General features: G+C 41.6%; 1 protein-coding gene across 1 annotated transcript in view; it reads right to left on the bottom strand.

The window, feature by feature from the left end:
* Positions 1-16,444, bottom strand: part of LOC115105135 (receptor-type tyrosine-protein phosphatase N2-like) — a 240,064-nt gene that overhangs the window by 29,835 nt on the left and 193,785 nt on the right. Inside the window, exons 12-15 of the mRNA XM_065006804.1 lie at positions 10,477-10,692; positions 6,811-7,020; positions 2,151-2,298; positions 1,872-1,945 (exon numbers count right to left, since the gene is read on the bottom strand). Coding sequence (XP_064862876.1) covers positions 1,872-1,945; positions 2,151-2,298; positions 6,811-7,020; positions 10,477-10,692 — 648 coding nt within the window. The remainder of the gene's footprint in view (positions 1-1,871; positions 1,946-2,150; positions 2,299-6,810; positions 7,021-10,476; positions 10,693-16,444) is intronic.

The raw sequence follows: 16,444 nt of genomic DNA, 5'->3' as shown, positions 1-16,444 counted from the left end.
TAATAGCTACTGTAAATTGGACAGTGCAGCTAGATTAACAAGAATGTAACCTTTCAGCCGATATATGACACTTATATGTACATAAATGTTTAAAATCCATAACATTTATGATTATTTATTTGCATTGCGCACCCTGCAGTTTCACCGGAAGTTGTCCTGCTAGCGGGACCCCTAGTTAAGATCCCCACCAACAATAAATGCAGCCTCAGGATATGTGGTTTCCAGTTTACATAGAGTTGTGATTATAATCTAAGATAATTCTCTTGGTAGATAATGCGGTTGGCATTTCATTGTAAGGAATTCTAGGTCATGTGAACAAAAGGACTTGAGTTCCTGTATGTTGTTATGATCACACCACAACTCGTTAATCATAAGGCATACACCCCGCCCTTCTTCTTACCAGAGAGATGTTTGTTTCTGTTTGGCGCGGTGCGTGAAGAAACCGGGTGGCTGTACCGACTCTGATAACGTATCCCGAGTGAGCCACGTTTACGTGAAACAGAGAATGTTACAATCTCTGATGTCTCTATGGAAGGCAACCCTTGCTCGAATTTCGTCTACCTTGTTGTCAAGAGACTGGACATTGGCGAGTAGTATACTCGGGAGCAGTGAGCGATGTGCCCGTCTACGGAGCCTGACCAGAAGACCGCTCCGTCTGCCCCTTCTGCGGCACCATTGTTTTGGGTCGCCTAATTGGATCCGATCCATTGTCCTGGGTGGTGGACCAAACAGAGGATCCGCTTCGAGAAAGTTGTATTCCTGGTCGTAATGTTGGCAAGTTGACGTTACTCTTATATCCAATAGTTCTTCCTGGCTGTATGTAATAAGACTTAAGATTTCCTGGGGTAACAGTGTAAAAAAAATACTGCATAGTTTCCTATGAGTTTCCTATGAATGCGAAGCGAGGCGACCATATCTGTCCGCGCCATGTAGCATGTTTTCCTCTTTGAACGACAACACAATACAGGGAAGAGATCATTTAGTTTAACCTTCTAATATTGGAGAGATGCAAATGGAGAAATAGATCATAGATATTTTAAGGGATATTTTTCATATTAAACAGAGAGAGATTTAGGGAGGAGAGAGAGCAGATTCAGCTCAACCACAACACAGATAAGTAGAATGACTTGACATAGTCGAAAGTGAATTTCTGTCTGACAATCACTCAAAATACTAAGGCTTCAGAAGCAAAAATAAAAATAGATTGTTATCATAAAAAACATGGTATCATTATTACGTAATGCATTATGTATGCATTAAAATGAAGAATATACAATAAATAGATGTTTGCAAACTTCCAGTTAGTTTTGTTCTGTGCTATACAGTAATAGGCTTTTAGCCCAAATGTGGAGGAACCCATCCCCATCTCTCTCCAAGAGATTTCCTACTGTATTTGAAATGCATAGTTTACTGTTCTTCTTTAATGGAATCCTTCTCTAGAAGCCGCAGGGGAAATCAGAAATAGCCTTTATTGTGAAATGTAAAAAAGACAGGAATATAACCCTAAACTTTCCCGATATTTGGGCCATTTTGGATTTGTTCAGGGGAAACATTACAGAGTCCAAATAATAATAAACCACCATTATTTTGGGATGAATACGTCAAAGCAGAGCTGGTATCTCAAGAGAGCAGCCATTTCAAAACAAGGAAGGTGACAAACTATTAATTCACAAGACACTGACGAATCCATTGAGGTGCAACATGTGAGGAACAAAGGCAAAAGGTTCAATGGGAAAATTAATGACAAGTCACAAAAACACATTTAATTTCAATATAAAATCCAACCTCAACAGGTCTTTGTGTAGAGTTGCAACCACAAAGCGTAAAATAAACATAAAGTGAAGGAGTATGGGACGCGGAATGATACTCACAATTGGGCTAGCATTGATGTAATCCGAGTTGCCATGGTTATTCTCAGCCTTCAAGGTGATTCTGGAATGATCATCTGTGGTAGAAATACATAATACGCCACACATTTTTTGCTTTTCCTCGATTGAAACATTTCATTGTTGATAAATGACATGGAATCGAAAATACTGTATTTCAGTGTCAGTTCACATGGCCAGAAATAACACTGGAATAACCTAGTAATCGGCTCCTGAGAGATGTGGTCAGACTGCACACGGTCAGGGGTGTGTAACAACACTTACAGACAACCACGGCGTCAGAGCGGTTCCTCTTGGTGTTGTGTTGGCCCTGGCCCACGTCACAGTCACCGGGCTCAGCCAGGTAACCACACATCGCCTCCCACTCCCTCTCCAGGCGGTTCTTGTTCTTCAAGTGGTCCTCCATGTACGACTAAGGAGAGAGAAAAGGTGGCCATTTTAAAACGAGTAAATAATCAATAACTAAATAATCAAACAAAAGATACTGATTTTGAAATGGAAAAGTAACTACATATAGCAGCATTAAGAGGGGAAGGATGGGGAGAGTACCCCCAGAATATTTTTGATTGTCATTCACTGTCTAGAATAGATCAAATGAAAGGCAATTCATGCCTATGCTGTAGACCTGCTCTATTTCAGTGGATCTCTAAGGCCTTCCTGTCTACACACTGGAGCAGAATACTATTCCCATGTCAACAGGCAGACCAACAGACAGACAGAAAGATTTAGGGGGGGGGAGGGGAGGTGATGAGGTAAGTTATGGAGGTGTTGGGGGGAGGGGCCACCAAAAACCGCTCCTCGCAATTAAAGACTCCTGAAAGGTTTCTCTACATTGGAAATACTTCAGTGTGCTTCAATCATCGTCTTTCAAACCGCTTGCACAGCTCCTGATAAGATTGTCTGCGTTTAAGCTGTCGCTTGGAGAACAGCAACATTTCATTCGCCAGAGAGACAAGGAGAAAAGAAAAGCAGGGGGGGGGGAAAGCCAACGTTGCTCCTCTAACAAACCAGGTCTTATGGAGCTCAGAGGCTGGGGCGGCTCTGGAGAAGACTCTTTTTCAGAGGAACAGTGTTCGCCTGACGCTTGTATCAACGCTCCCCGCTCCCCGCAGGGTTAAACGGTTTAGGCCGTCATTGTGTAAGGCAGGAGATTACAGACTCATAAACTGATGTGGGGGATCAGCCGGGTAATACAATGAAAGCTATACCCAGTAGTGCTATGCTTTTATCAAACATTAAAAAGGCAGCGGAGGTGAGTCGGGAGAGAGAGGTGATGCACCGTGTTTATCTACAGTACAGTTAAGGCTGTCAATTCAATCTCAACATGGATACAACTGACATGTAAATATATTCAGGGACATGCACAGTACGGGACATTAGCCCCTCTAATATCCCCTCTTCCGCCATTCACTATGACTTCCAGTCATATCTTTGTCAAAAAACAGTTGATCGTATTTCACAGCAGTTTTTTGTTTCTAAAGTTCCAGGCTGGGTACCAAATTACACCCTATTCCCTATATGGTGCTCTACTTTTGACCGGGGCACATAGGACTCTGGTCAAAAGTCATGCACTATGTCAGGGATAGTGTGTCATTTTGGATGCAGCCCCAGTCATAGTAGATAATGCACCAAATGACAAGCAGTGTATTAGAGGGCACATGTAGGTCCAATTATTATGCCTCATTGCAGTAATAACAGTATATGTACTCTAGTCACTAGCAACTCAGAGGGGTTGGCTGTCATTGACTACACATCAACTACTTTAAATAAGAATTCTTTGCTTTCCTTTTGAGTGAAAATGACCAAATTTGCACAAAAAAAGCAATTGTCACCATCTCTATCGTATCATTCTGTTGACTGTTCTTTGTCAGCAGTGAGCACCAATCTGCATGTTGGCTGCTGTGTCGCCGACGCAACAAACAAACAATGCAGTCTTTTCAGAAGTGACTGTTGAATGACAGGGTGTCAGGAACACTTGGCAGAGCCATTTCCATGCAGTTCTCTTGACAGAGTGGAACAAGTGTGTCTCAATTAGCACCTTGTTCCCTATATAGTGCACTACTTTTGACCAGGGCCCATACACTGTAGCTCCACAGCATGACACCCCATCCACCTTCCCTACACAGACCTATACACCCTATATGAGTAAATATTTGATCAATACTTTCAGAAGGGCTACAGAATTGCCGCCAGTCACTGTCTTATGCACCTACTCTTCATCACAAATTGTAATAATTGTGTTGTTTATGTGGGAGCTGGGATTTGTATGTAATGATGTAGCAGCCTGATTGTGGATGGATGAAGCAGCGGATCAACTCATCTTCTAGAGGCAGAGAGTGTGTGTCCCAAATGGCATCCTATTCTCTACACAGTACACTACTTTTGACCAGAGCCCTATGGGCTATAGGGTGCCATTTGGAACGTAACAAGAGTAACAGGGCTGAGTAAATAAGGGATTAGTAACTGGGCTGTCAATCAGAGGTTCTGAGAGGATGGATGTCAAGGAAACACTGAGTAATCCCCCTAACAATAGCCCTCATTGGCCATAAAGAGCTGCTACATTAGATACAGAGAAAATACAGACACAACAAGTGACACAACGTTGCTACTGTTGTGCCACTGTGATGTCACTGTAATAATGGGCACAGTCAGCCGACATGGCTATATGAAGACACCTATTTGAAGATGATGAATATGAAATACTGAGAAGTCACAGGGAATGCCATGGGGAAAGTAGAAAGTGTCTGAAAAGCGTAGTAGCTTTTCTCTCCAGCCTGGAGAGAAAGGGCATTGCAATCAGCCCAATCAATCAGGGATAGAATCAAAAGCGAACAACTCACTTGTCCTTAATAAATTGCCTGCCTTACTCTAACAAATTATTCATTTTCAATTAGATTTTTTTAAGACATGGAAGTAAGCCATCAAAAATAATGAAATCTTGCCTGGGGCTTGCTATCGATTTTCTAAAGGCAACAAATAAGCATTTACAGAGGGTACATATACAGTAACAACGGCAATTATATCAACATCGCAACCATATCTACTGGACATCATAAAAACAGTACCAAAAACAAAGCATAACTATGTAAAAGCAATAGAAGCATTACTGTATGGAGTTATCCATGGTGCTGAAAGCCTGTCAGTAGAATGACATACCTGGTGTTACTGCTCCTAAAAAGGCTGTTTGTCTTTGAATAGGTTTGAAATTGGATACATATTGTGCACTGAAAAAATCCTTACCCATTCTAATTTATGGTGCATAAATATGGGTGACCGAAACACACAGACTGCATGTTTCAACATGCCTCAGCACCAGAAGGTCGACCAAAATAGGAGAGAATAAAGTCTAGGCAATCATACAAACTAATCCCACCATCCCACCGACTCTGATTTTGAACCTAGGAAGTTATTATATACATTTCACTCTACAGTGCTGAACACCTGTACTAAAGTGTGACTGTATCTCCTGGAGTAACTTAACAGCATGTGGTTCATGGAACTGAGCCAGAACTACAGATACAATATTAACAGGTCGACATCCCAAATGGCCCTCTATTCCTTATTTAGTGCACAAATTTGAACAGGGCCCACAGGGCTCAGGGCAAAAGTAGTGCACTACAGTATATAGGGCATAGAGTGCCATTGGGGGAAAAACCCAAGTGAAGCATGGATAAGTGTAGATTGGGCTAGGAAGAACCTCCTACTCCATCCAGTGTGTTAGATGTAGGTGTGAGCTATAAGATAGCCCCACCCAGCATGAGAGCAAGGTACTCATCACTCCCACAGTCCACGCTGCATGAGATCCACAGAGGACAGGACAGGATAGATGAAAAAAAGAAAATCTGGTCTGAGATCAGGGATACCAAGGCAATCTCACATGTGGTTAATCGATCACTCAGGAGTCAAAACAGAGTCAAGGTCAGTGTTGTTTTTATGTGCATTATACAAGAATCTGCAGTGAATCTGGTTGATTCTTAGCAAGGCAAATGTAAAAGACCTCTACATGGTGTAGAACTTTGTTGTAATGTAAAGGTCAAATATGTTCTATACAAATGTTTTCAATAGAGGTGTCTCAACCAGCCTTGACATTTGCAATAAAGCCCATTCATTATGACAAATCCAACGCGTTACTCAAACTCATTTCCCTTCCTTATAGGAAAAGCCTGACATGCACTGTGATGATGAATTCTACCCCACGAATGAAAACACTGCCAGGCATCTTTCCATCTCTTTTATCAAGCTTGTCTGCAGTGAATAAGACAGAAGTTGTGCAAAATTCAAACAATCCATTGTGTGCGCAACTGAGGGGCCCCACAAGGAAAAAGAATAATAATCATTCTGAAACATTCAACTGACAATCAGCTGGGTAATGATATTTCACTTTAGAGCAGCTCTCATCACACAAAGCAATTTCCGTATCACTTTGGCTTTAATAGAGAACGAGCAGGAGAGAGAGAGGGAGGGAGGGAGAGAGAGAGAGGAGAGGGGCAAGGAGGAGGGATAAAGAGGGTGACAGTGAGAGCGAGAAAACAAGAGCAAGAGAAAGAATGGCAGAGATGGCAGGGCGGGATAAAGCGAGAGAAAAAAAAAGAAAAAAAAAGAGGAAGAGAGATAGAGGTGGAAGGAAAGACAGAGCTGGAAATAAAATGAGATAACCGCAGAGATGTAGCGAGCATAGTGAGGGAAAGGGTTAGAGAGACAGAGCCAGACAGACAAACAGAATCAAAGCTGGAAGCTGAGGGCAGAGGGGAGACATCCTATAAATTACACACACTTATACGTCATACTGACTCCAAACATCAGGCTCCTCGCATCAGACAGACATACTGTGCATATATACATACACTCAGACAGACAGGACAGACAGAAGGACCGAAAGACAGGCAGACTATAGGGTACTGTAGCGGCACGTGTGTTGTTGTACCAGTATCATGTGGCCGGTGGAGATGTCCATGTTGGAAGGGACAGGCTCTTCGCACCAGGAGGAAGTGGAGCTACGGGCCGAGGGGCTGGCTATGGGTCCCCCGTCGCTGAACTGAGAAGACGAGCTGTTCAGCCGCGAGAGGCGCCGCAGAGGCTCCGGGCACTCCGCACGCTCCGATGTGCGCACAGCCATCCGCTGGCGACACAGCTCCTGGAAAGGAGAGTGGAGAACCTGATCAGGCATTGGTTGACCCTTAGCTGATTCTTAGTGCATTACCATTGCAAATAAAAATTACTTCTAAATGGTGTAGGACTTTGCTGTTATGTCAAGGCAAAATATTACAATACAATATTACTCCAGTACAAAAGACCAAACATACATTGTTTTGAGATTGAGATTGTGTCAGACGGGGATATCACTGTGACCTATGGAGCATGGTTTGTAGCAAACCTATTTATATAAATGATGTCAGGAAGTAGAAATACAGTTAAGGTTCAATGAAGTGACCTTCAAAAAACTTGAATTGCCAAGGTCAAGCCAGTGTATTGCCACCATTTGACAAAGCAAATAATAATAAACTGTAAGAATACATTGGGTGGCTGGTTCGCAAGAGATGTGTTCATTTGTTTTGAAGTATTGATTTCCATTTGTGTAAATGTGGTAACAATTTCAACGAGCCACTTGTTTAATAATGCATTAATAATGCATTAGTTACTTATGTATTTTCTTACAAGTTATTATGAAGACAATAGTTAATAAAAAGATGAGCAACAAAAACAACCAAAATCAATGATACTGCCCATGAGCAACAAAAAGACTGCCCACGTTCAAAATCTAACAACCATATTCATCTTTCGGTAAGAAATATATCTGCTTCCATCACTCAAAGGGATTGAACAAGGAATCAATACTTTAAGCCCAATGGATTTTCTTTGAATTGAGCATCCACCCTTATTCGTAACAACAAAACTACAACAGGGATGAGCAACCTATGTTTTCACATGTGCAGTAGGCCTTTACTTTGGCATTTGGATTGAACTTGTACAGATGTAGGATCTTCATTTGATCACCCTGTTGCAGGAGAACTTCCCTGCAATGCATTTGAGGTTTTTAAAAAACAACGCTTCGGAGGTTTGTAAGGTACGTTTGCGGCAGGTAGCCTGGCGGTTAAGAGTGTTGGAGCATTGGGCCACTAACCGAAAGGTCGCCTACATCGGTGAAAAATCGGCCGATCTGCCCTTGAGCAGAGCCCTTAACGGCAATTTGCTCCAGGAGCGCTGCACTTCTATGGCTGACCCTGTAAAACAACATATTTCACTGCGACAAAATGAAGATCGTACATCTGTACGTGTGATTATATTGGATTCAGAAGAGACTTCTATATGAAAAAAACTCTCCCTCTGCCTCCACCCCACCATGAAGATTACTCCTCTCTACATATTGACTCGGCTTTTCTCCCATCATGCCTTGTGCTCACAGATGCCCCATTAGGGATTCAGAGCCTGAGCGTTATCTAGCCAGCCACTCATCTTCCCACATATAAAAAAGGAGAGAAAAGAGAAGAAGAGAAAAAAACACCTCATTGTTTGAAGGGTGCAATCTTACAGGACCCGAACCCCCTCTCTCCCCCTTCTTTCTTCCCTACTCCCGATAGTGTCAGTCTTATGTGGAGCTGGAGATTTCTCCATTATATTCACAGTAATCTGTGAGGCCCATCGTGTTTGGTGTGTGGCCTGCACCAGTCAGACCCACAGACTGATCTTCAACCTCAATTAATAACCAGGGTTGGATCCCAAATGGCAACCTATTCCCTATGAAGTGCACTTCTTTGACCAGGGCCCATAACAGCAAGCCAGAAGAGCAGAAGGCAGTGTCTTCTGAAAGCAACACATAGCTACTAGTCTATCTCATGATCTATCATTGAGATATTTCCCTCCGGGCATCAGCACCTAAGCCTTGGTCTAGGATCAGCTTTCCCTACGTCTAACCTTAATCATCATAACAATGAGAATCTGCCGCGGGCCACGGCCTTAGGGAACTTTCCACGTCCACTTAATAATTAATCCAGCATCTCTAATCTACACCTTTACAGAGACAAGGGTTGCGTCTCAAATGGCACTCTATTCTCTACATAGGCCCGTAGGGTTCTGGCGGGGGAAAAAGTGCACAAAATAGAGAATAGGGTGCCATTTGGGACGCAAGCCATGTTTCTTTTCAACAAAGGAAAACAAATTGTAATCCAGCTAAAACTATAGTCAGATTACTCTGAGAATATACTACTGTTCTTGCTAGGGTTGCATCATTTAGTTAACTTTGCCAAAAATATCAAATTTTTCCTGAAATCCCGGTTGGAATAGGAAGGAGGAGGGAATGAGCAGGAAATCAGTGAAGCCTCCAACAGGGATTTCTGGGAAAACCTGGTAATTTTGGGGAAAGTTACCGGAATTGTGCAACCCTTATACTTGCTATACCCTAGAGCTATATCTGTAACCATGAAATATGTTATACACACATGGATGCCAGACATTCTCATTTCTTCAAGTTCAATGTCAAAGCAAATAACAACAACAAAAAAGGACGGTATAGAGTTGAGATTGATTGATTGCTACACCACTTAACTGGCAATACCTGCCTTAACAGTTGACACGCTACATTCATATAGCAATTCATCTGTTCTGCTAGTAAACATGATAGGCTCCAACGACACCTATTGTATTGTAAAAATAAATACATATATATTGTAAATATTGTAAAAGTCCATTAAACCAACAAAATAAAAGAACATTGAAGAAACAGGGGCCTGAATGAACGGTTACAGAACAAAACCTTTCTCTGCTTTCTTTAATGATTGTCCCTCTTTAGTGTGTACTATCCGGAAAGGCGACACTGTGGAAAGCTGATTAAATATTGAGCATGTGAATGTGATGGGTGGATGTGCACTGAGTGCCCATGCTGAGCACAGCTGAGCCCAGGACAAAATCAATACGAGCCAGCCACCCACCCACCCAGTCAGCCAGCCAGCCAGCCACCCAGTCAGTCAGTCAACCAGCCAGCCGTTGGTCCTGGAGGAATGGAAGGAATAGGTCATACAATGAACCCTTCCCCTGCTGAAAAGGCTCTCCCTTCGTCACAGGTCATAGCCAATACAACCTTCAATGGAATATCAAGGCTTTGTCTGGAGTTTAGACCTCTGGATACATTTGACTAGCCTTGTTAAACCAGCCTGAGTGCAGCGGTCAGTCTGGTTTCACAAGGCTAACATTTGACTTGGATGGTAAAAAAGCAATTGTTTATTCTATTTCTATTTTAAATAACAACCAAATCACAAATTACATTTCTCTATAATACAAAATCAAATGATGGGTAATCTTGCAATTAGGTTATAAAAACGTTACATACTTTACATTCTATTGATAACCACACTTAAATCACAACCTAGCTCTTATCATGAACAAAGAGACATTTTACAAACAACTGTTACAAATGTGACAAAATCAACCAGATATTCCCTTCAAATCAAGTAATTCAAAACACAACGACTACGTGCCACTGCAGACCAATCAGAATAAGGCTAGCGTCAGGGACCGGGACCAGAGTGCATTCTCTACCAGCAGAGCACTCAGCGGCTGCACTGTGATAGACTAACGCAAAGGAGGCTCCTCTCACCTGATAGGTTGCGGTTGCATCAGCGCTGGTGTCAGTCCCCAGGCTGGCTAGTTTCTCCTTCAGTTGGAGGTGGGAGCGGTGGCGCAGGCAGAAGAGCCAGCCAGACACTGCCAGCGCCCCCATGATCAGGACCATGGAGATGATGGTCAAGACCATGAACTGACCAGACTCCAGATGACTCTCCTTGACCACCGGGATCTGTCTCAAGCTGCCCTTCTGGGAAGAGAGAGAGAAAAGGGGATGATTAAATGCCCTACACATCTGCACGCACACACATACAGATGTTAAACGTAAAGTGCTTTGAGGTTTAAAAAGGCTTCTGGAATGTGTAAGTTTCACCTAGAAATGTCAAACTTGATTTTCCCATACAAACAATGTATCAACCCCTGCAAAAATGTCAATGAATTATAATCCACATAATAATTCACGTTTCCTGTTGCTGCAGAATTATTTCCCTGCTGTAGCAAATTGGATCAAATTAAGATCCTACATCAGTGACAAAATGTACAAACAAGGAAATTGACATAAATCTGGCAGCAAAAGGAAAAGCATAACCTCCATATTAGAAAAGACTTGGGATTTCTGTCATTTGTCTTACAGAAATACAGATGCAAATTCACACAGTATTTCACTCCCTGTCTATCCCACCCACGCCCACTCATCCCCACCTAGATTAACTTCCTGCCCACCCCACTCATTATTTTACAATAATAGTCGTTTTTATAATGTGCATTCAAACTCCCTCAAGCTCTATTACTCTCTCCTGTCCAGCCCACAAACTGGCTGCTCTATAGTCATTTAGGCCCATTTTGTCCTGGCATGGGGAGACCTGCCATTGTGCAGCTACAGGAGGTTTGGACAGTAAAATATTTCCCTAATAGCCTTCCAGCCTTGAGTTTGGCTGAATTGAGGCCTTGACCCAGGCCCCTGATCTAATGGCTAGGAGCGCCTGAAAGTGGGATCTTAGATTGTGTGTACCCAGCAGAAGCCCACTAGAATGGGCCTTTCAGAGATGTTGTTAACCACCTCCCCGGTGGTCAGATCTAAGCCCAAGAGAATAGCTTGGTATTGGCATGGTATTGTCTCACAGGTCCCTGCCTGGCTGCCTGGCTGGGTCTCAGTAAGTGCATGGACCCCTGGGAAGGTTCTAGCACTTTTTAATAGAATATGAACCCAGATGCACTGCAGAGACTTTGGACGAGCGGCCCAACTCCATCAAGTATCCTGTCTACCTCGATCTAGTCAAAGCACTCAAATTTCCAACAATCAGAATTAAAGAGGGCTTTTCAACTTCAATCAAATCAAAAGCACAAAACAATCATCAACCGCTGAAACATGGTACTTAGTCCTAGGGGGCAAAAGGGTAAGGTACACATTTAGCAGCATCTATCATTTGTATCAGAAAATAAATACATTCATAATTACAACGCATGAACACCTTAACCTTTGGTGACTTTATGGATGCTGAGGCCTTTGCTTATATGCTCACACGGATTACCATGCAGATCTGATGAGTGTGTGTGTGTATGGCATATTTAACTATTCTTGTGGGGACCAGAAGACCGCACAAGAATAGTAAAAGAACAACAATTTGACCAACTGGGGACATTTTGTTAGTCCCCACGAGGTCAAATGCTATTTCTAGGGAGGTTAAGGTTAGAATTAGTGTTAGAATTACGTTAAGGGTTACGGTTAGGAGCTAGGGATAGTTTTAGGGTTAGGGTTAGGAGCTTTGGTTAGGTTTAGGGTAAGGTTTAAGGTTAGGTTTTTGGGTTAAGGTTAGGGTTAAGGTTAGGGTAAGTGTACGGGATTTTGAATGGGACTGAATTGTGTGTCCCCACAAGGTTAGCTGTGTGTGTGTGTATGTGTGTGTGTGTGTGTGTGTTTCTGTTGATTACAATGGACGTAACTCTGAAATACAGCTTCAATCAACAGTCAAATGGATTTGAAACCAATAGAGAGGTCTAAAACAAGTCCTTTAATAAACCGCAGAGAACATACAGTGAAACAAAGCTTTGGCTACCTCTGAGCCATTACATCAATGCTATCCTTTGACAGATTGAATATGAGGGAAATTATTAAATATGATAGATAAGGATAAATGTAAGCTGGATTGTTGAGGCTTGGTATGTGTATATGAAACTGTAGGAAGGTAGATTTAGTCTACCACAGCAGCCCTTGCACCCCTTGTCTGTCTCTCTCTCTCTCTCTCTCTCTCTCTCTCTCTCTCTCTCGCCCTCTCTCTCCCTCTCTCTCTCGCCCTCTCTCTCTCTCTCTCTTTCTCTCCACCAGCTTAACACTTCTAAGCAAGCCACATGAAAAGGGACTCCATGAAAATAATTGTTCTTTACATGACAGTAAATCATCAGTTTGAATTCAATTAACATGAAAATATATTGTGACATGTCAAGTGTTTATTTCATGTTTGCTCTGCTAAATGTTGGGGAGAAAAATCACAGATTGTGCTTTTATGGTATAAAAATATGTTATGCCATAATTACAACAATATTATACTGTGCTATAGTCAAAATATTATTCTGGTATATAACTTCAAATGATATAAAACCGCTATAATGACAACAGGCAGTGACTAAAATATATTTTGTAGGAAGTTGTTAATTGATCCTAGCAAAAAAAAAGCAGATTTATATCATCTTCACACCCCTCAATATGTCCTTTCCAGATGTATCTAAGAGGATAAAGATAACAAACGAAGAGCATATTCTCTTGAGGGAAAGAGAGAGAGGACTCCCATTTTACGCCAGAGAGGAGTTTTAGTTAATTAGCGTGAATGGAGAAACGTAAACAGAGGTAGTCAACTAAGAAGGAAAAAAACAACAACATTTAAACAACCAAACAACCATTTAAAAAAAATATAAACAAATAAATCACATTGATTTGTTTGCAGATCATCATTCCCATGTATGTTATAAATATTAACGTGTATAAACATTATAAAATCACACTATGATTATTGACAGGTGTAATTGAGCTTCCGGGTGGCGCAGCGGTCTAAGGCATTGCGTCTCAGTACAAGCACGGTCACTGCAATGCCTGGTTCGAATCCAGACTGCATGACATCCGGCCATGATTGGGAGTCCCATAGGGCGGCGCACAATTGGCCCAGCGTCGTGCGGGTTTGGCAGGGGTAGGCAGTCATTGTAAATGCGCCTGTGTTCTTAACTGACTTGCCTAGTTAATAAATCTTAACATTTAGATTAATTAACGTGTGCAATTATGAATAACACTCTTAAGGAAATCTCTTATATTCTTATATACTGCCAGAATCAGAATCAGAATTATTATTATTATTTTTAATTCACCTTGACTTGCTTATCACCTTGAATGAAAACAGTCTACTTGAAATTTTCTTGCATCGGAACAGGATGCTCAGTGAAGTTTTTACACTCAATTATTCTCTCTCTCGGTCTCTCTCTCTCTCTCGGATTAGTAGACCTAGCTGAAGACAAACGGCAGATGGATTTCGGTAGCTCTGGTTTATTCAAATGACTGAGATAAAGGTCACAGGCCTGTGATCACTTATTCCATCAATTTCAGCCATTTTCCAGTCTGATTAAGTCAAATCAAACAATAATTCCACATTTTGCAATATGCAAGTATTCCTCAATTAAAAGTTATACAAAAGTGTTAATGCGGTTAATAAGAACCTTTGCCAAAGTAAATCCATGCGGCTTTTCATTTTTTATTATAAATAATTGCTTTGCCAATCAACTGTAATTTAAAAAAAGAAGGCTATATTCCTATCTCAAATCAATTTCGGTCTGTAGACAATAAACCAACTGAATTAATGCTTAGAAATAGCAAAGGTCGTAAAGACATATCCTCAAACTGTTTATGCAAAATTAACTTAAAGGTAACAACTCGCAAATGGAAGACAATGATCTTCTCAAAAACTCAATGTGCTTAGTTCCTCAATTAATGCCATTGGTATTCGGGGATGAAAACTTTGTATCTTCCCTATACAGATGTGACGATTGGACACTTCCCGCTCTGCTGCTGTAAAGCAAACATATTTTCTATATTTTCAACACCTGTTAGCGTATAACTTAAAATAGGCCTAAAACACTTTAGCCTACTACCGCATTAATCATCCTCGTCTAAATTTGAACTATTTATGTTGTTGTTAGATTTCTTTCCCGACACTATTAGCATCTTTCCGGTAACTGGAGCATCGACAGAGTGACGAAAGGAGGCAACTCACGCAAGCATTGCAAATCAATTGAAATGCAATCAATTACAGAAACAAAAGCAGCGGTCAAAATATTAATCATTAAAAAAAAAACTGATTGCCTAGCCTATACATGCCTTCCAGACAAGTGTGCAACGTGCACGTCTTTCCCCGCTGCAGTAGACTAGTTGTAGCAGCACCAGCCAAAATGTAACACAAGCTGGAAAATAATTACCAAAATCCATGTTGATCCGCAAATCAGATGGTTTGCAATACATAGGAAATATGTGTTGTATTCCAGAGAGCAGGTGCAACTACCGCAGCTCCAGTGTGGCGGGCGCACAACCAGCCTCCCACTCAAACCTCTCCTCCCCAAAAGTTACCAGTGTCCGGTGCGCCCCCCTCGTCAACAAAAGACTGCAGCTACCAATGCTCACGCACGAAGATTGAGAAGAAAAATAAAATAACGACGAGGAGAACGAACGAACGAGGTGATATGCACGCCTGAGCCTCGCAATAATCTGCAGATGCCTATAGTGGGTCCTTTCAGCGCCTCTGTGCCCAATGGAAAGAAGGGGAGAGGGGTTGGGTTTTTTGAGATCATATATGGTTGAGACACTCCTTTTATTCAGCCCTTAGGAGTCCCTGTCTGTTGCACATGTCATAGCCACTGGTTGCTATAGCGATGCCTCCACATGTTGTCGACAGTGAATGCTCAAGGAGGGATGCTTGCCTAATAGGCTTGTGGGCTGAGGGGGGACATGAATGGACATTGGGTGAGCCACTCATTTGTTAAGCTACTTGGGGTCTCTGTGTTCTGTGTGAATTGCTGTTTTCTCGCGCTCTCCACCCTTTCCCCCTATCACTCCTAAATACAGTAGCCTATAATAATACAGTAGGCTAATAGCCAGAATGAATGCATGCATTACAGAAAGAGGGGATGGGGTGTCCATCAGTAGTGACTGTATAACCTTTTACCAGTTAAATTACTAGAGAGTCTAGTTCCATAATGGTAATGGTACGAAAATGGCAGCCATCTTAGTCAGGGAAAAATCCAAACCAGTCTAATTGGAATAAATGACAGTAGAGGCATAACTGATGCATTTCCTGCTTTTAGGTATACAGGTAAGGCATGTGATGTACCAGAAATTGTGTAATGGAATTATAGTCAACCTGAAATATTGTCATATAATTATAAATACAGTTTATATGGGTTTGATACCATTTTTCTTTCAAGCCTCTAAAATATATGTAAATAGACCATAGGTCTACATGTCTCAGATTTTGTTTTCTTGGAAAGCTGTGAGTACTATTATATGATACAATATCAGTCCCTGTTGCATTTACAACTTGTCTAAGCTTTATCATCAACTGATTTGAGCCAGTGTATGTATGGCTGTGGATTTACTGCATTGTTTAAATGAAATGTTGGCATATTGGCAGTTCATTTGAAAAATGTATGGAATCATTCCTCTAAAACTGTCTGGCTATCTAAATTCTTCACATTCATTGTTTTACACAATATCTTATCACAGCACTGGCAAACCATAGTTGACCACCTCCCTGACCAACATGAGTGACCTTTGGACCACCATAAGAAGGTTTACACCTATTCTAGTATTCTAATTTGTAATAACAGCATAGACTGAACAACAAGTTCAGTGAAGACCTATCTGAGCGAAACATATGAGCTGATAGCCTATATAAGTAAATGCTAATCTATGAAGAAAAACATAGAAAGAAATCAGTTTGACAAAATCCCACTAAAACTCCTAATTA

This window comes from Oncorhynchus nerka, linkage group LG22, assembly GCF_034236695.1.
Source record: "Oncorhynchus nerka isolate Pitt River linkage group LG22, Oner_Uvic_2.0, whole genome shotgun sequence".
Taxonomy (NCBI): domain Eukaryota; kingdom Metazoa; phylum Chordata; class Actinopteri; order Salmoniformes; family Salmonidae; genus Oncorhynchus; species Oncorhynchus nerka.
The sequence above is the reverse complement of the archived record's forward strand: the minus strand, read 5'-3'. Positions and strand labels throughout refer to the sequence as shown.